Source organism: Polypterus senegalus, chromosome 10 (assembly GCF_016835505.1).
Source record: "Polypterus senegalus isolate Bchr_013 chromosome 10, ASM1683550v1, whole genome shotgun sequence".
NCBI lineage: Eukaryota > Metazoa > Chordata > Cladistia > Polypteriformes > Polypteridae > Polypterus > Polypterus senegalus.
In genome coordinates this window covers 90,766,413-90,787,868 of record NC_053163.1, presented here as the reverse complement: position 1 = coordinate 90,787,868, position 21,456 = coordinate 90,766,413, and the positions used below count along the sequence as shown (strand labels likewise).

Sequence of the window (21,456 nt, the reverse complement as noted above, 5' to 3'; positions counted from 1 at the left end):
TGTGACTGTGGGTTACATTACAGTCGGAAACAGTACTAATGCTATTTTTAAAATATCAATTAATATTCCATTATAATTATCATAACATATTTAAGATGATGCCGTATTGCTTTTTTAAAAATATTTTTTTTTCCAAAAACATTTTAACATTAGATGTTATTCACAAGCACAGTGACAGCTTGCGTAAATATCGAAGTTTTTCCATTTTCAAACTTAGAAAGCTTTCTTTTAACGTATACTCCTATACGTATATTGTGTGACGTGTGTAAATCCGAGGCTCATACATGGCCAAAAATGTATATTTGCACAGTTATGAAATTGAATCCAGCCATTTTCTGAATAATTTGTAATATTCTGAATAATCCTCAATGCATTTTAAATGTGATCATAATGTAAATGATGTGATTATCTACATTGGTCTCACGTGTCACAAATTTGACTGAAACACCAATTAATTGATATGATGAAAAATGCTTTCACAGTCTTCAAAATGTGCCACAGTGTAGCTTCTATACGGTGAGATCCTCGAGCTCGGAGACAGTTAACTTCAGCAAACATCTTTTTTTTTTTCTGTTTAGGAAATGAGCAGCTAAAATGGCGTCTTTCCTGTGTCAAGTTCAAGTTGGTCACGGATCACTTCCTCCATGGCAACAGTGAAAAAAGTATTTTGAAGTGGATTGTCTATACGTTTTATTTTATAAATAAATAGTAAAACTTTTTCACCCAAACCTTTGTGAATGCAAATCTTACATTTCAGTTTGATTCCAAACCAGCACCTGTTTCTTTCAATGATAAAGTGAACTGAACTGCTCAACAAGTATACTGTCATAATAGAGATTACACAGACACGTGCAAAAAACAAACGATGACATTAGAAGCACTCAAAACTCCAAACAAACCACTTCTTCCATATGATACTTGTTTTGACCTGTGCCATTTCCCCCCATATCAAGAAGTCATTTGTTAATGTGTACTTTTGTATTTAGCGACAGATCTTTTCTTTTTCTTCTTATTAACTTTATTTGATGTCAAGATATCTGAGCGAGTAAAGTGTAAGTGTGTTCATTTTATATTTTTGAGCAAGTAATGTTAGGACGGGGTAGATCGATACGACTCTTCATGGTGTAATAATATTTCTTCGACATACCAGTGTTCATCACAAAACAGAAAATCATCACTTACAGACATTAAAAACACATTTATAGTATTGTTACAAACCCGATATTTAACGCATTTTGTGGTCTTCTTGTACATCTAATGTCTTCGTATTTTGTTGAATTATTAGTGACATCAAAAAAGTTGTAAACGTAGTCATCCTTAGAAGTCATCATGACTCACGCTTTTTATTACAGCAGTGTTAAGGTTGCAAGTATTTTATCCTAACATTTTGATACAGTGCACCAAAAAACAGAAATTATAAGGTGAGTGACTCTAAGTCTGCGTGGGTACTTGATTTTCACGTGGAGGTAGACTAACTTCTCTGATCCTAAGAGTGGTCCTTTGTGCACGTCAAACCTCCTGCAAGCATGTGTAAGTAAGGTAGACTATAAATTTTCATTTTCTTACACTTTAATTAGTCATTTTTGTGCCACAGCAACCATCTGCAATGTTAAAGCAGTCCACAGGATAATTTTTTGAGAAATTTAATGTTAAACTGATTATAACAAAAAAAACAAAAAAAAAAACTGTACATAGTCTTGTTAGAAAACATTTTCCATAAATATGATTTCAGTTTCGGATCCTATGCCGATAATTAAATTACAAATTGATAAATATGGCATCATGGATATGTATTTACAAGGTTATTACAAAAGGCAACGATACTGTATAATTAACGGTCACGATCTTACTCTAATAATACCACATTTCCAAGCAGAAACGTACATCAACAACAGAATCGACCCCATCAAACAAGGAATACATTCACGGGTAAACATTTGTCTGATCGTTTTTGTTTTTGTTTTCCCAAGTACAAGAAAGAAAAAAAAAAATACTTTGGCACGTTTCTTAAGACTGTGTGAAGTTGAACAATCATTTTCTAAGGCGACACGAGTATATCACCATCTTAACATAGCATGAAAAATTCTTCCTCGTAAAATCCCTTTCGATAAAAAGAACAAAAACAATAAAAATAAAAATCTGAAACTAAAAGGAAACCTTTCCTTTTTTCCTTAAGGAAAGGTATATATATTTATATAGATATATTTGATATCTATGAGTATATATATATATATATATATAGAAATTTTATTGAATCCTGAGAAAGGACAAGGCTTGTCCGGAACATGACGACTGCCCATCAAACAGAAATGTTCTTCTTCTGTGCTTTCCACTCCGATTATCCTTTCATTCTTGTATTACTCTGTTGCATCATTTTCAAATCTATTATGCTGTTATTTTGTTCAATGTTCCGGTTCAGGTTTCCTTTAAGGTTTGGTCCGTTTCTGCGTCTGATTAGTTGTGTTCAGACGTACCATTCGTTAAAATTGGGAGGGAGTCCTTCATTGTGTGAGGCGGTGTTTTGAACCGCAGACGGCGGAGTTTTTGTTGGGTCCTCTCCGCTTGCAGATACTAAAGCGGGTGGGGTGGACGACTCGTAGCCAGAACTCGCTGCCGGAGAAGATTCCGAGCCTTGAGATTCATGAACCTAAAAGTGAAAAGAGCACACACACACATATGACTATCATTGTACAATAATGACAGAAGTTACTGTTGTACTTAAGCTTTTGTATAAGGGCGCGTCTTTTTGCATGCAGTTATTAAGCCGAAGGCACTACACAAAACATCGAACACCTCATAAAAAAGTTTAATATTTATTTTTAGTTGTTTACGAACAGGCACACAAATGTAAAAATTGGCCATTAACTTTTATTATAAATAAATGTAACACTTTCCTCTGAAACATTAACTTAAAGTTCAGTCAAACAGCAGTAATACTTGAATAAAATGCTCACAAATAATAGAGCAGCTAACAGACTTTTATAATGTCCAATTAATAATCTAAAGCCATTGCTTGTTCAAATTTTCCTAATAGATTTACAATATCGTGCTTTTTTTTTTTGTTTTACTTTTTTCTAACACAGTATTTTAAACACCTAGTACTATATTCTATTTCAAATAGATCCTGATTTAAACCCTATATCATGTAGTAAATTCAAATTTGAAATGTATGTAACAACATATGCCTTTATCTGAGAAGCAGGTATCATTAGTGATATGTGGGTTACGTAAGAGCAACAGAAAAATCAAAGATGCACAATGACCATCCCACTCCACCCCCACCCCCACCCCCACGTCGAGCTGTAGTTGCTTTGAAAAGCAGTAAATAAACAGTTAATTACCTTCATGTGTTTCCTGAGAGAACTGGGGTGCGTGTAAGACTTGTCGCACACTTTGCAGATGTATGGCTTGTCTGACGTATGTACATGCATGTGCTTCTTTCGGTCACTACTGTTTGCGAAGCGTCGGTCACAGCCCTCAAACTCACATTTAAATGGTTTTTCACCTAAGAAAAAAAGTCATAAAAATAATTAAAATCATGCTAAAATATGTCTCAGGATTAAGTGCATTTTTCAGCTAAACGGTAAGATTACTAATGCCTCATTTCTTACAAAAAAAAAATAAAACTATACACATCTTTTCTGGTATAATAACATTAAAGATTTTCAAATTATATTTTATACATTTTCGGTACCTTTTTAACATCCGTTAGCGTTATGCAGTGAAAGGGTACAAAATACAGAAAACACATCATAATCATTCTCATAAAAACTACTTTTCTTTAAATCGACACTCGCTTAAACATCTCTAAAAAAACCTTCTACTTCTTCTATACCCATTTAATTTTGTAGTCTGTCACCCTACAAAAAAACTAAGGAAGTACTCTAGCAGGAGTATGTTTCACTGGTATTAGCATAACTAACTGAGACGAAAAGGATATTTACCAATTTACACGTAGTTATCAGACTTTTAGACTGAATGGTTAAGTTCTTTGTGAGTTAATTCGCCGATTTTCTAACAAGAGCCAACTATGATAAAAACGAAATTCGGTTTAGATGATAAATTATTTGCACTGCACTCACTGAAAGTATACACCTCGCAAATGGAACAGATCCATTTTAAAATAAACCCTAGCCCCATCCCTTACTTATAGATATTCTTGAATTAAATCTTTTACCTTTCTAATTTTATTAAACCTTTAATACTTTTACACACATTTTGTAAGGAGTTTACATTAACGTCTTGAAAACTTTGTCCGTCTATATCACTGCGCAGAATACCTCGTTCTAGACCTAAATAACCGTTTTCTGAGGATAGTTAACATGTCCGGTTACCTGTGTGTGTTCTTTTATGTATTTTCAAATTTTCGGATCTTGCAAATATCTTCCCGCATCCAGGAAAAGGGCATGGAAAAGGCTTTTCCCCTGTATGTACCCTTATATGATTCACCAGTTTGTATTTGGCTTTAAAAGATTTTCCTTCCCTCGGACAATCCTCCCAGTAACAAATGTGGTTACTCTGCTCTGGACCCCCGACGTGCTCCATGGAGACATGCGTCACCAGCTCATGCATCGTGCTGAAAGTTCTGTCGCACGTCTTTTTGGTTCTGTTTATATGGGTTTCGTCTATCCATTTGCAGGACATTTCTTGCTTGATGGGCTGTCGCATATACCGAAAAAAAGCCCCTGGCCCGTGGTGGCTTGGTACATTCATTCCCATATTCATGTTTATCGGGTGATTATAGTTGTGGAGCTGAGCACTTCCATAGTGGTCCGTCCTAGGGCTCGCGACTGGTCGGTAAGGGTCAGGTCTCCCGAAAAGGTCCCCACGTAAACCTAGATGCATTTGACTGTTTACCATATGTCCGTTTGGAGAGTTGTGACTGGCGGTTTGTTCGTGCAACCCTGGAAATAAAAGATGCCCTGGGTTATCAGAGATTCCTGGAGGTCCATGCAGGCTTCCCGCTGAAGGAGCGAAGAGCCCATGCTGCGCTGTGGCCGCAGATTCTCCGATGCCAGCTGCGCGGTTTCTAAACAAAAACTCTCTCGTAGAGTTGAATGGTCCGCCGCCATAGGAAGCCACCTGGCCAGAGTGGTGGTGACCCAGCGCTGCGGCGTAGCCTGATGTGACCTGCGGAGTAAACGCGGAGGTTTGACTCGAAGAGATGTCGTGGGCGACGGGGCTCAGTTTGAAAGAAGAGTCTCCAAAAGGATTTAGTCCGAGCCCTGCATCCCTGTTGCTCATTTCATGGTGCCGCGGCGTCCCGAAGCCCCCAACTCCAAGCGCTGAAAACTGCGGACCGCTGTCAAGCAGCATAGTCATTGTAAGGAACTTAAAAGCAGTAAAATGAAATAAAAATATAACGAAGAATATCAGAAATAAAGAAAAGAAAAACAGGCAACCGTTATTGTCTTTCTTGTAATGTTAACAAATCTAAAAAGAGCCTATTCATCTACAAATTCTCCCTCTTGGTAACTGGGGGAGCAGAAACTCCCGCAAGTATGATCCTTAAGAAAGAGGATCAAACTTTCCCCCCCTTTCCAAGTGAGTGATGTCCTTGGACTGATAAAGTCAATCACTCACCCCTTGCACATAAATGAACTCAGGAGGCAGTGCAGCGATAACCAATAAGAGCAGAGCCCCTCAGGACGCACATGATCTACTAGCGGAGCTGCGATTGGTGAAGTCGCCTTTGATTGGCAGTGTTTTGCATTGAAAATGGCAGTTCAGCCCAGTTCTTCAATCTGATTGGTCAATCAAGGCATTATTCGCAGGTAAGGCTTTATACGCGATCTCCTCTAGCTTGAATAATCGTGGCTTGTTTATTTCCCCTTATTTGAAATAATCCACATTAAAAAGTATAAATACTTATTGTGTATATGATATGAAAAATATTATTTTAAATATATTTTAAAGCACTTTGTGCGTTGTCCATCATGGCTGATTTTTTTAAATACATCACCGAAGAAAAACTGCATGAAAGCAATACATCTTACCCAGCTTCAAGCATGTTATAAAAATATAAATAAACAAATGTGAAAATGTATATGTGTATTTCTTATCTGCTCCTATGGGCCATTCAGTCCATCGAGTATCGGTTTTAAGTTTCCAGCCCCTTTAAAGTAACTGACTCACTGAGGTAATTAAAGTATCGTAGATAGATGGGTACGTCTTTGTGGTAATCCTTTTTTTACCCCTTTTAACTTTTTGTTGAAAAAGAAGAAAATTGTTTAAAATAATCTTGTTTTTTTCACCTCTTGGATGAAATTGAAAGCAATGAACATTCTTCTGTTCGCTATCATTTCGCAAACCTTAACATTAAAAGCAAATATCAATTTAAAAACAAATTATAGTATCTAACAACAGTTACACATTAAAGAATGATATACGGTGATAAAACAAACGTCCGCTCATGTTCCTATTACTGGGAGCATCGGTTTAAAAATTTTCGAGGCTTGTTTAAAGTCGTTTTCTTTTTTCAAGCATCCGATTGTAGGACGAATTCTTGCTTTCTTGTGCTACGTGGGAAGGGGGTGGGTGAGGGTTCATTTTCTCCCAAAAGAACGATGGGGTGTAGAAGGAGAAAATAAAGGCCAGAAAGAAAGATGGCAGTAATTGTAATATCCCGAGATTTTGCTTAACAAAAAAAAAAGTCGAGCTATTGAGCATGTTTCAGAGGACTGCCGCCGACTCTCTGCAGGAAACATAAAATCTGATCAAGTTCAGAGACGCGTTTAGAGTGCACCAAGCAGTGCTTTATAACTTCAGCTCTTTCACATGCTTTCCCCCAGTCTTAGGAAAGACTTTGCAATCGTCATATTAGAGATTTAAGAAGGGAAAAATCAAACCGATACTCCATTTCCAAATTCATTCTCGTCTGTAGCGCTACCGCTTTTCAACGCCTTTGTCAGAGAGTAAACTGTAAAGTTGAGAGGTGAGTTGTTTATTGCTTTTTCATGTTCTCTTCGAGTTAAATAGTATAGCGCTCTAAGAACACGTTTCATATTAAAGATGTGACGATTAACAAACTCTTGATGAGCGGCATTAAAAGACGGGTAAGATATTTACAGAAGGTTCCTTTATTACCCCACAGTGCTGGACCTTTGTTGGGAAAGGAAATACCAGCCACCTCCACGGTTTGATTTACAATGCTGTATATCAAATCGTCAGGAATGGAAAATATATTAACAGCTACGCAGGATTTGTCATTTTTAAAATTCTCAGAATCAGACTATCTTGGGTCCAATGATAATTTAAATGAACAAGTCACATTAAAACAGATATGTCGAAGCAGTGTAATTTTAAAAGAGTAACACGTTCATGCGACATTTTAAAGATGAGATTTATGGCGACCTTTGTGATCTTACACTAGTGACAGCTATTAAAGTTTTTCAGAAGCTTTTCTTCACCACTTTTTATATTATATTTCTTCTATTAAACGTAGCTGGAATGTTACATATATGCCGGTCGATATGCAGTGTAAAGCAATAGCGGTAAGATAATTAATGAGCAAGTAGCACGTGCGCTGTTGTCTATTTCATTCAATTAGCTCATCAGCCGACTATTCTGCTGTATACTGTCTCTGAAGTTGCCGACTTGGGGCCGAATAAGGCGAATGACCTTTGACTCTTGAAGGGCCTCAAGTTTAGTTCTAGGTTACTGTCTTAAAAAATAATTTAAAGCAACTGTCAATAATCGAAAGCAACTGTCGTCTCAACTCATTGTATATGAGATTATTGCATATCATAAAAAAAAAAGTTTATGTTTAGAAAGTTCTTGAATTTCAGAAGCATAAATTCAACCAGATGTCTGGTCATTGAGACCATGAAAAAAACAAATACACCAAAACCCACGCCCCCGCCCTGTATAACTCCCCCTTTCTCCCCGCCACACACACACATTTCCAAAATATTCAGTGAAAATAGGTTCAGTTCAATGCATAACCTTATTGTCGGTCTTATTAACTTTCCGGTAAAGCTTTCAACACACGCATCTGGAACATTATTTTATGCTGCTTAGGGCCTTTGTTTCACTTGCAAATGTTAAACACATGGATCCACTAACTGTATGAAAACAATCCACCTTTTCCCCCATTTATGTTAAAATCAACAAATAAACAAACAAATTACATGTGCGTATTTTTCCCCTTTAGTGCTTTTATTCTCTTTAATGTTACATCGACTCTTTTTAGGGTTTACATATTTTTTATAGCCTAAGCAAGCTTAGAAAATACACATTTCTAACGTATTTATGCAAATATATATACACGCAAAATTAATAAATAGTGACAAAACTGTTTTTAATCTCATACTTCACTTATTTGCAACAGGCAGACAGAGTAGTGTTTCAATCTAAAACTTTTTTTTAACATTATTGGGATGTAATAATGAAAGAGTTACAAGTTACGTAAGTAGGAATGAAAATATAAATTAAAATATCTCTCTCAAGTTCAAACATAAATGTGCTAAATGATTCAAAATGTATTAACACCCCCACACCCCCCAAAAAACACACCCACACACACACCACAAAAAAAAAATCTTGTCACTGATTAAACTGTACGTTCACAATAACGTTTGGTCCAAGGTTCTATCCCATTTTAATCTAATTATTTATTGAAACGTGAATTCCAAATTATTGTTGTGGCGTTAAAGATATAAGAAATTTGTTGTATTATTATCGTATTTTATACGGTACCCACACACACACACACCGTGCATGTATGTTTAAGTGGATGGATCTGTGTGTTAACCATACTTATGATTTAAACGTGTTAATGTTATCATTCCATTTTAAAATTTCTATTTTAGTAAAACAGACTGCACCGAAAACCAACGTATGTGTCCATGTGTCACTTTCTCTTGTAAAAGGTATATCAAATACTCTATGAATAGCAACATTTTGGTTTTCTGTTATTAGGCATGACTGTTTTTGATGCACTATTATGCTCTCATTTATAGAAGCCTTTAGTTAAACTTTTATGTTTGTATGAAACACCATACATTGGAAATATGAAAGCAACATACTATTGAGTTGCCCGGCCAGCACTTACGGAATAAATCGAACGCTAACTACAGATTATATATATATATATATATATATATATATATATATATATATAAAATGTACATGCATGGATAGAGCGTTCCAATATTGTGAGTTACAGATATTCAGAATTAAGTTAATGATGTGTTATAACACTCCTTCTCCATTGTGAGTATCAAGAGTAGCATAGTGGATAAAGCGAGTTCAGAAATTTATTAACATAGCAATTACTGCTTATAAAAATAATACAAAGGGTTATTAATATATTGACAGTAAATTATAAATGTTATTATTATTATTATTATGGAATTATTCAATTCCAAAATATTTACTTTTACAGTAGTCATTACCTTTTCGTAAAATAATTTTATGAAATTCTGATTCATTTTTAATTAGAACACCATAAAAAATTCTAGTTGAACGTTATGAATCGTAGTCTTTAGGGCCTAGTCGAGAAGGTTCTTCCTAGCCTCAATACAGAACCGAAGTGAGCTTTGCCTTGATAGAGTACTTCGGTGCACACATATCAGCGACATAAATGTTTTAATTATTGTGCTGAAAAGTTGTTCTCATGATATCTTCCTTTGTTCACTGATTTTTAAATCGTTGTGTTCAAGAATTAGGTGATCATTTCTGTAACACTATGAACAGCTCAATGTGCTAAGTAAAAAAAAAAAAGTTATTACCGGAAACGAGGAGTGTAAACTAAATTGGCACATGTGTAAAGGGCTATGTTAAAAATGTTTGCACACGGTGTTTAAAGGGGGGAACCCATTTAGTCAAAAAAAAAAAAAAAAGCCATCAATACTTTAATTTATGTGTACCTCAAATGTATTTTGCTTGAAAGAAGTATGCACAATCATGGCAGTATATATTACAACATTACACGTAACTTCCAAAATATCTTATTTACAAAGTAACACAATAACACGCGATTTATGCTTTCCTGAGTGACATAAAATTGAACGAATGTACCCAAATATTTTAGAAACTAAGTCGAAACACTTGAGATTTAATCATCCTTAAATCAAAAATTATTTGAAAAACATCATTTGAACAGACAAGTCTAATAAAATCTATTCTATTTTTCTATGTGTCCATTTATTTTCATTAAATCAATAGACAAATAATTTTGCTGTTGGAATAAATGTACAAAAAGCATTCTGGTTTGCTTTATAGTGTACCTTTAAGTATTTTAAACAACTTCAAACTTGTAAACAAGTGAACAGACACATGTTGAAAGAAGTGGATGTTTAACAAAATCGTTTTAGCATGTTTGTATTCCTCGCGTGTAATGTTCGTGGAGTTCAAGAAGAAAACAATGGTTCAGTGATAGTTATGGATGTTTACATGAAGAGGACCTGTGACTGATATCAATAAATCCACGAAAGTTTGGTAAAAGCATGCCTAGGTAGGTCTATTTTTTCAGTGTAAAATGAAGTAAATAAAGTAGCAAATATACTTATTTACATGTTATAGAATACCCATATAATGCATGTTATGTAGGTATGTAGATCTACAAGTGTTTCATCCACTAGACCTTTTTTAAAAAAAAAATCAGCCATATCAATTATGTCTCAACCTTTAATTAAATCCTTGTCAAAACAGCTCGCTTTGCTGTTTCACACGTCTTTTTGACTTTTACAACATGTGTTATACTCACTGCGTTGCTAAGACCGGGTTTCTGGGCTACTCTTTGTATTTCGGTCTGTTGCTGTATTCATACGTGTGTGGGTACTTGCATGCGTGCGAGTCAAGAAATCAAAATATGTCAGCACCATTCGTGTAATCAACGGAGCACACTCAGGTTAACTCCTGCAACAGGGTAAAGAAGAAGTTGCAAATATCTCAATCAAACCCCATGACCTGTGACCCGGGGGTGGTTTTATTGTCTTTTCTCTTTTGTACGGGGAACACATTTTATTGACCCTTTCTGCGTGACTGCTCCATGAGTGGCAACAGAAGACACGAACTACATGCAAGAATCCCTACACACTCTCATATTGCTTAATTTCTTCAGCAACAACTTAAGCAACACGCCGTACCCGAGACAGAAACGAGAAAGACCATTGACCATTACAGCTCGAGTCAATCGTTTCGGTCTGCGTCCGCTTTATACACATACATTAAGACATCACCGTATTGTCGTGAACAACTTAATATACACTAATTATTACCGGTTCTGCTCATTTATGCACCTTTTGATCGACATATAACATACATATTGAAGAGTTTTATGATGTTGGTACAGTTTAAATAATGCGGAATTAAACTTTGATGGACAAAAAACACTTTTACCGATTGTTGAATGGATCCTAATCATCATTCAACTCATCGCAAGACCCTCGTTACTCAAACAGATCATTTTATTGTTTATAAACATAAATATTTTAATATATTCACTAGTCAAAACATTACGTTTTGATTGCTTCCAATACTGTAAATAATTCAAAAGACTGGAAAATAAGTTACCTTCTATAATATAAGCAAACAATTATTGATATTATTATCGTCGTTAAGGGAATGGAATGCGACAGTCTGAGAGAAAATTGATCGCATAATACTCGTAAACTAATAATAGTGTCAGTGTAAATGATTTACACGTTTAATTATTGCAGTTCGCATTGATAATTACACATCTGCGAATTTTGTTTTAAATTCAGATTCTTATCTATCTATCTATCTATCTATCTATCTATCTATCTATCTATCTATCTATCTATCTATCATGGTAGCTGAGAGAAAAAGCCAGAACTAATTATAAAAATGTGTTTTAACACACTAAATGACGTGTTAATGAAAGCCATTTCCATTACACTCTTACAAATATGGTAATTCTATGGGATTTACGTCACGATCTACATATTTGCTATACTCCTCATTCAGGTATAGCGAGATAGTAATGTGGCTAAACACCTTTATTAGTTTAAAAAGTATGTTATTCAAATAGAACATACTTCATGTCTTCGAATGTTCTTTAAAAACTGACAGCGTTACTTTAAACGTTTTAATCGTGTCACTTTCACGAATCCATAATTTGTCCATCCACTTTCTGCACCCACTTATTGCTTACTGGTCATTTTTTTGGGCAGCTGCCGTTGATTCCGACAGTAACCGAGTCAAGAACGGGATTTGACTGTTTTAGCAAAAATAGCATATATTTGCTCAATATTATTAGCTGATTTTTATAAAAAAAAATCATGATTTCTAAAACGAGACACGGTAAAGTCAAACTGTTGAATTGAACTCTAACAAAAGCGGAGTAAAGGAGTTATAAAATAAATTAAATTATTTTGGATAACAACTTTTTATATTTTTGGATAAGATTTTATACTTCGTCATTACTCTGGCTTTAACTTTGTGCTTCAATATTTTAGAGTGAGCCGCACGATGGCGCAACGTTTCGCCGCAGCCTCGTAGACCCTGGACTACAGTTCATTTCAGTGTTTTCTGTCTGGAAATTGCATGTTCTCCTCATAATCACGTGAATTTCCTTCAGGTCGCAGCTTTACACCGTCAATCCAAAAACGGGTTTTAAAGTGATAATGAAATTAATTTTACGCTATGCAATACCATCGATTAGATGCTAGTGCAGAGAATAGATTGCTGAGTCGAGTCCAATATCATTAATTCTACGACTCCCTGCAACTGTATAAAAAACATTTTACAAAATGAATGGATATTTTAAAGCAATAGTTGTTTATTGGCATAGTTTCTTTGTTATTTTGTTTCGTAAATTAAGAAGAGAATTGATTATATGTCTCGTTATTAGGTTTATACCCGACATTCGAAAATCAGTATTCTACCATTTTTGCTTTTGTATATTGTGGGAGAGGACAAAAGGTGTCGAATTTCGCTATAATTTAATAAGGCATTGGGATTGTTGTTATTACTGGCAGGTTTTAAATTTAAATAACAAAAAGTGCACCACTTAGTCATCTTTTTTATATAACCCGGACTTAGTGTAACCATTGTATTTTAACTAATCATTTTTGTAAATGGGTCGGTAGGCATTTAAAACGAATATTAAAAGGTATCCACATTTATGTTCATTTTATTTTTATTTTATTGATGTCTGTTTATGTAAGTGACACATTTTAAATGTGACATATACATTGTTTTTGTAGTATACATTGAATTTTCTTTCTTTCTTTCATTGGGTACAAAATACTTGAGAGAACACAATACTTAAATGATTTACCTGAACAAATAGATGAAAATTGTGTAAAAAGATTATGAAATCCTCTGATAGGGTACGTTTGATAAGGAAGTATTTTGTTGTTATTTGAACATATACCTTATTAATACTACTACTACTACTACTAAAAATAATAATAATAATAATAATAATAATAATAATATTAATAATAATAATAGTTACGTTTTCCAAAACGTTCTACAGCAACAAAATTCAAGGGTTTAACGAAAAAACGATTAAACCCTAATAAATACCATAAAAACAAATTAATGCGTTCTTTGAACCCGTTTTTATTCCATTCCAGCATCGAGTGAAGCTGAAGCCTGCTCTGACAGCCTTGGGAAAGGATATAAACCAACCTTGAATGGGACATAACTCCGATGTGACAACTTAACTATAATTCACAAAATAACATTTAACTATAAACATAACTCGGTGGTTTCATAATGACCACATAAATTACTGCACAAAAAGTGAAAAGAAACCCATCACTTACAACAAAATAGTATTGACAATTCTGCAATATCAAGACGGGTTAAAATTGTATGTCATTTGACTTCCTAACATTTTTTTTCTGAAGTTAAACCCTTTATAAAACCTCCACGATCTGTTTAAAAATGTAGACTGACAATGTACCATGTAACTAAAATTCAAGTTCTAGGAAATCCAAACCAACCAAAGAAAAGAAAAAAAAAAAAAAATCGAAAAGTACTATAGAGTCAAAGACAATAGCGTTACATTTTTTTGTTTCGGCACTACAATTATCTATGATATTGCTTTTAAAATACAACTAAAGAAATTAATTTGATGAGAATACGAATTCATTATAGTAAAATTCAGATGTGTTCTTAGATATGTTTTAATAAGATATATAATTATTGCATCATAGTTTCGCATTTGTGTTTGTCACCAGTGTTAATTATGTACATGTAGAACTAATGTTTCATAGCTTCATTGAGATTATTGATATTCCAGGCCCGGTCACTGAATACTTAGTTTTCATATTTAAACAATTTCTTTGTATGCTTCCCGCACTGACTCCGATTTCACCCCAAACACCAAAAACATAAGTGTCTTGACATTCTTATTGCGAGCGTGTTCTAAAACTTACTATCGTCCTGTTTAGGGCTGGTTTTACAGTTTGTAATTTATGCTACCGGGAAAGGCTCCAGCTCCACGTGAAGTTACAATTGAAAAAGCGGGTTCGAAGAACTAAAGGCTAGATCGGTTAATAAATGCATATTCTGCATAAACCAAAAGCTCACTGCGAAAACCTATTTAGTGTTAGCTATAATCAGATGTCTTTCAATTTCGTACTGACTTAAACCTGAAACAGAATCTATAACTAATCTAACCTATTTGGGCCAAGGGCTAGAACTCATAAACGGGCTTTCAGTTCTCATGAGAATCAAACACCGCAGAGTAACAGATAAACTAATTCCAGGACAATCCCGGGGTACAAGCTCATGTAACAACTACTTTTCGGCGGCCGGAGGGAAAGGGAACAGCAGGATGCAACCTACGCGAATATGCAGGTAGAAATGCGTCACAGACTGTATTAAAACCTTGGTTTAGGCGCCATGACTTGGAAAAATTGAATAACCAACATTGCTTGTCTTAACATACTGTATAATATTGGTTTATGTTAATGGGGAAAAGAAATATCCATACTCTTTTGTTATTCAACATTCCCAACCTCCGACACACCTGATAATGGCACCCTAAGGAGAATCACCGGGATCCAGATCCCCCCTACATCATCTTTTACTGTTTTGAAAAGCGATAATTTAAAGTCTTCACGTCAATTATCAGAGTGTAATTACAGTTTTGATTTAGAAATTGTGCTAAGGTTTATTTCTGCAATTAGAATAATGTAAGCGAAATATACTAGAATGATACTATATGAGATTTATTCAAAATAATGAACTACAATCACTTTTACGTTGTGGTGTTAAGTTTTACATTTAGAGCGTAGTCATTTTTAAATAAACAAGAACAATCGAAGAATGGTTGAACCTTCTGTAGGTAATTTCTTTTCTAATAATATTTTATGTGTTAAGAATTTACATTGAGTTAAGGGACAGGTGATTTCTTTATTCAGCTAAATAAGATGACACTTGCTCTGCCACAAGTGTCATTAGGAGCACTTAACGTTTTGCTTTAATGAAATGTAATTTAACACATTCGTGTAAGCAGTATGCACGTTTCTTGATATAAGGTCCCAGTGTAGGTACTTTTTTAGATGCCGTTTGTTTAAAATGACCTCCTCTCACACTGGACCTAGAGGGGCGTATTTCTGGATGTTTTCGCTAATACATGTGTCTAGAATTCATACTTGGGTCATATGAGCACGGAGGGGTGATGATGTTCGCACGGATTATTAAATTATGGACTGGACTAGGTTTGCTTGTCGTGGAATTATAGACGTAAAACTATCACCAGAGGCAAGCGTTCACTTTTGAATTGTAAAAGTTTGCATTGGGCCTTGCCCAAAAGCCAAACGAGAGACTAATATTTGGCAGTATATGCGGCAGATTTCAAAGCATTTTTTTCTGCAATATTTTATAAAGGAGCCCCGCCGCGAACGCATGCGTGTCCCTTTTAAAACAAACCAAGCTCCCGTCAATCATGCCAAATTCCAGCCAATCCCCAGGTCCTTTAAAAAAAAAAGCTCATTTCCCTGCTGTGCTTTTATATTACACCATGGCCTGTTTGGAAGCATTTTACTACCTCGATTATTGCTGCAAATCAAGAGGGCAAAGTACGGCATGGGACGCATACCGCCTCTAAGAAACTTGAGTGTTTCTGCAGCTACTACAGCCGCTGCCTCGCCAGAGTTCAGCAACTTGACGTACAGATGATATATTACCGGGAAAATGGAAAGCACCCTTTCTAGGCAGATCCCAAGCATGAGATTGGTTGACTTCGCAGGTTCACAGCCACATGCACAGCACAATATGACCAGCCTGTCGAGGTTTAGTGGCTGCCCTCTTCCGTGCGTGTACCCTGGGGAAAGCAATCCTGAACCCAGCATGGTACTGCCACCTTTGGCAGGGGGGCACATGGCGCACCCCACTGGCAGCTCCTTAAAAATCGGCCCCTCGCACTGTTTACGCCAGTATCCCGAGGCGAGGTCCACTGCTTATGTTGGTTACTCAGTCCCCCAACCAGCAGACTCTGGATACACTAGTCAACGCATAGCACATACTAGGGATCTGATCACTGGAGGAGATCTGGCCGGATCCACCATGCCACCAGTCACTGATCAACTGGCGACAAGAGCCTCCCATCATGGCATCATTGGAAGGTATCGAGACCTGTCCAACTCTAGGGATGGCCGAAATCACGCTTTCTTTACCGCTATCCACGAACAGGCCCGTAGCTCGACCTCTACTTCTCGAGAACTCAGTAGCCAAGTAATTTTAGGTCTGCCTGGCGACCTCATCCAGAGATCTCATCACTATGGTCAGGCAACTGGTAGCTCGAGGGACAGCAGGCAGTTTGTCACTCAACTTTTAAGTACTTATAAACCGATGAACATGTCCATTCAGAGAGGATCAGAAGTACTCTTCAGGCGATCCAGACAAAATGTCAAGCGGGAACTCGTTTGCAAATGGATTGACAGCAAAGATTCACCTGGTAAACGACCCTGCGGAAGGATTTTTGGTAGCATGTACGAACTGGTCACTCATGTCACCGTGGAGCATGTCGGCGGACCCGAGCAAGCTGACCACGTCTGTTACTGGGAGGAATGTGTTCGAGAGAAGAAGCCCTTTAAAGCGAAATACAAGCTGGTAAACCACGTCAGAGTGCATACAGGGGAAAAGCCGTTTCCATGCCCCTTTCACGGCTGCGAAAAAGTTTTTGCCAGATCAGAGAATCTCAAGATCCATAAGAGAACGCACACAGGTCAGTTACCATGCGTTAACAATTAAATAATAAGGAAAGAAATCAATAGTGATTATACAATTTCTTTCTATGTTTCTTTTTTGAAAATGTAATTGTCTTTGACTATTGCTAAATGCTAAATGTCAGTCCAGCCCGGTAAATTAGTAACTTTAGACAAACATTATATATAATACAATTCAGGTGGTTTAATTAAAAATATTATTCTTAACTGAGCATGTCTATGACACAATCCTCCACCCACATCACTCCACCCTCACCTCAAAGATAGTCTATACCATAACAGTCTTTTAAAAATGCACATCTCTACTTCAGTCATTTCGTAAATACTGAATGAGAACAAGTTAGGCACTGCTACCATGGTGCTATAACATGACTGGGGAAAGTAATTGTTGCTGTGTTCCCAAAGGATTTCTCACTATTCATAAAACAAAAAGCATTCCCGTTTTTGTAGGATGTCTTTTTTGTTTTACTTTTTTTTTCTTTTCCTTTTGGTTTGGGCAATGCTTTCAGTCGCTGCATGTCAGTGTAGAAAAGAAAAATAATGGCTCGGCGTGGGCTGAACTGCCTTTTCTCGTCTGCAAAATTTAATGATGTTAATTCAACTGTGATCAAATTTTAGTTGCCTAATCAGTATTCATAATAGTATACCTTTATTAAAACAAACACGCACATATCCTGAAGAAAAGAACTGCTCGCTTCTTGTGCAAATATATTAATTCAAAAAAATAACACAATTACTTCTCTTTACTCGCAGTTGTTATTATAGTTATTCACGAATCACCGTGGAAGAGTATAAAATGCAAATCGTTCATAAAGTAACTCTTCAAATTGACTATTAAACAACCGACTGGCAAGTAATTCGTTTCTAAATACACCTAAAATTGCAGTATCACCAACCCCTCATCAGAGCGGCAAAAAATGCATATGTGATATACTGTATCATATAAATAAGTGTGATATTATATTCAGATTTAAACAGAACTTGAAAATCACGTATAATTCAAACTACAAAATAAATCTAACTTTGAATGAGAAATTTGTGGGCACCTCTGTTTTATTTGAACATTGCGATACACTTACTTTTGAAATTCAGAAATGTAGTGTAAATAAACAAAACGTTTACAAAAAATAAATCTCGCTTCTTATTTAGCATCTTTAAAACCTGAACGACTCTTATTTGCTGCGAGTTTCAATGTCCCTTTCAACGAATGTCTCTGGCGAATCATTACTGGCGTTTCCTGTCACCTGCTTTTTTACGGTCTCGGTTCATCTTGAGCATGAGGTGCACAGGAAAAATACGTATGTAAAAATGCTTCGAATCATCCAATGGCGTCAATGTCTCAGATGTTCCTTTTCATCGATTTCTTTCCAATAACATATGCAAAGTAATAATTAATGGGTTAAAAATATTTCCATAAAAATGGTTCATGTTTAAATAGTTTAAAACATTTTACAAAAACCGGCTTTTAATTTGAAATATCCAAAGTTAGAGAAGCCACTAGCATGAGTAAGGAATTCTGTCTGTGATGTAGCAGTTGGCACAATTGTTACGCTGCCCAATGGTTTGTAAGCGTATGCACTCAATGAATGAAAAGGGTGAAGTCCCGTTGACCTAAGATAGTAGTATATTATTGTTTTATTTTCACATTTGTAACAGTGGAGTTACTAACGAGTTATGCCACTACTGTTTCCCCCAAAAACTAACCAAAAGAGATAATTATTGTAAAGATTTGATACTAGTTAACTTTCTGTCTAAATTCACAATATTCTTAGAGTATATACAATATTGATTTATTTATTTGAATACTTGAAGTCATAGCACAATTGTTGCCAATAACGAACGACTTCTTGTCCATGATGTCGATACCGATGGGAATTTTACTAGCATAGATGGCCTTTTTTAGTCCAGCATTGTTCATTTATTCAGATGAAAAACGTGCAGTTCACATTTCGAGTTTGATGGATTTGAGCGTATACATCATGAGATACCATCAATGTTTACCTATTTTCAAGTCATTGTAATGCGACACTTAATATAGTGCATTTTATCCTAATGTTGTCTCAATTTCCGCTATGGTTTGCCATCACTTTTATTCATTATGAGTGATGATTCTGCTGGTTTTATTATTTACGAAGAACTAACATCTCAAGTGCTAGTAAAGGCATGAACTGTATTTTAATAAAAGGCCCTGCCACTGACACATGACACATTCTCATTTTCTCCATGTCACCTAATTTAACTCTGTACAATGACAAGCTAAAGCTTGTTCCGTTAATTCATTAAAAGAAGAAATAAAAGCAGTCATTATATAATTTATGGAGTCTAACTGCATTCTTATGTCTAGTTTAACCGTTAAACAGTCAGCATTCATTTCCTTATTTGATTACTTTAAAAATTACGTTTCAGTCTGAAAGTGAAATAACAACACCTATCTAAATCCCATTAAGTAACGTGCAGTGCTTTTCTTTGGCCGTTTAGGTGAAAAACCCTTCAAATGCGAGTTCGACGGCTGCAGCCGAAGATTTGCCAACAGTAGTGACCGGAAGAAGCACTCTCACGTTCACTCCAGCGATAAGCCATATGTCTGCAAAGTAAGGGGTTGCGAGAAGTGTTACACGCACCCCAGCTCTCTCCGCAAGCATATGAAGCTGCATTGTAAGTCCCTACTGTCCAAACCACAAGGGGAAAAAGAAGACTACAGTCAGTATAAATCCACCGCTCCAGTGGGCCCAGAAAGTGAATCCCCGCCAGATTCTCTGGGACTATGTAGCGCCCCCCAGGAGATGCCCACTGGCGGTGATCTGTTGGACTCTCCAGGCGCCCATCCTCGAAACACATCTTCATTGTGTCCACCTTTCCACCTGCCACTCGAAAACTTCTTGGACCTTTCATCACCTCATCACCACCAGTCAACTTCAGACGCTTTGGTTTTACCCAGAGGTCATTTCAGAACAGAGGCGACATTATCTCCAAACACGCCTTGCAGTGTTTTGACTCCGAAAGCCCCATCACGGAATATGTCATCGCAGGGAGCTACATCTTTATACAAAGGCCTCATCAATGGCTGGTACACTTGCCAGAGTGTGGAGTCATGTGCTCCAAAACACTACAGTCACGATGTCACTTCGGTCTGAAGCTGCTTAAGCCCAAAAGTTACAACGGAATCATTGAATTTTGTGAAGGACTTGTCACGTCCGTGCTTTACGTGATGCACAAAAGGTGTGCTAATGTATTATGCATCATGGTGTTAGCACGACGACAGAGTTCACATTTAGACATTTGTTTCTCGCAGCCAAACCCACAGAATAGACTGAATATATGGAATTATATTGACGTTCTAAACACAGCTGTTTCAGTATAACCGTTCATTTTCGACATCAGTAGCCTGTTTTAAAAAATGTTATGTAATGTTTAATATTGTATGATTTCCCCCCCTTCATTTTGCTCCATTGAAACTCAAGATGAAAACTACAAAGACTTTCACTCCGTGGTAGTTTTTGTTTGATGCTACGATTGTTTAGGGATTTTGGCCTGTCATATTAAACCTTGGTGGGTGACAATTTCACAAAAAAAGACAATGTACTGTATATGAATTTTTAAAAATACATATTTATAGTGTTATCAGTACTGTCTGATTTAAGACGTAATAATGGAAGTATATATATCTTAAGGACTGAGAGTTGTGTCATAAATGTACCACAATAAAACTGTTTGTATGATTACAGAAACCATGGTAGTTATTCTTCTTTGAAAACGCCTCTTTGTTTTGATCGTTATTCCTTTGTATTAGAATAACGTTAACCAAATTAAAATCACATGAAAGAATTTAAGAATTTTTAGCATCTGCAAAGTTCTTATTTGCAATCAATAAAACAAAGCGGTACGGTGGCGCAGTGAATACCGCTGCTCCTTCTCAGCTAGAATAACACGTGTTCGTTTCTTACTAGATGTCCTTTATCTTTGCAGTTTGCATGCTCTTCCCAGTATTGGCGCCTGCTTTTCCTCGTGCACGTCATTTCCCTCCCAAACCCCGAGAAGTGCGTGTTGGACTAAATGTCAGGCCTGCACGTGAGGGAGTACGTCCAAGAGATGGAATTATTATAGTCTGAAAAACTGTGGAGGATATGACGACGTATTATTCGTTGTTATATGCAAAGTCTGCGTGTCAGTTTAATAACAAATATTTTTTGTCATTTTTTCTAAGTTCAGTACAGAGAATGCAATGTTCATCTTCTAGGGCAAATATTCAATAGAAAAACTACAGTAAATACAGTAAAAGTGAATTATTCATACGTTCTTTCAT

General features: G+C 36.1%; 2 protein-coding genes across 2 annotated transcripts; one reads left to right on the top strand and one right to left on the bottom strand.

Annotated features, from left to right (window-relative positions):
• Window positions 1-1,417: 1,417 nt before the first annotated feature.
• zic3 (zic family member 3 heterotaxy 1 (odd-paired homolog, Drosophila)) lies at window positions 1,418-5,573 on the bottom strand. Its single transcript, XM_039766171.1, has 3 exons — window positions 4,335-5,573; window positions 3,342-3,505; window positions 1,418-2,647 (listed from the first exon to the last, which is right to left on the bottom strand). The coding sequence occupies exons 1-3, from the start codon at window positions 5,320-5,322 to the stop codon at window positions 2,465-2,467; spliced, it is 1,335 nt and encodes a 444-aa protein (XP_039622105.1). The 5' UTR covers window positions 5,323-5,573; the 3' UTR covers window positions 1,418-2,464.
• A 10,370-nt stretch (window positions 5,574-15,943) lies between these two features.
• On the top strand, window positions 15,944-20,872 carry zic6 (zic family member 6). The gene is made up of 2 exons (XM_039766170.1): window positions 15,944-17,152; window positions 19,632-20,872. The coding sequence occupies exons 1-2, from the start codon at window positions 16,120-16,122 to the stop codon at window positions 20,285-20,287; spliced, it is 1,689 nt and encodes a 562-aa protein (XP_039622104.1). The 5' UTR covers window positions 15,944-16,119; the 3' UTR covers window positions 20,288-20,872.
• The last annotated feature ends 584 nt before the right edge of the window (window positions 20,873-21,456 follow it).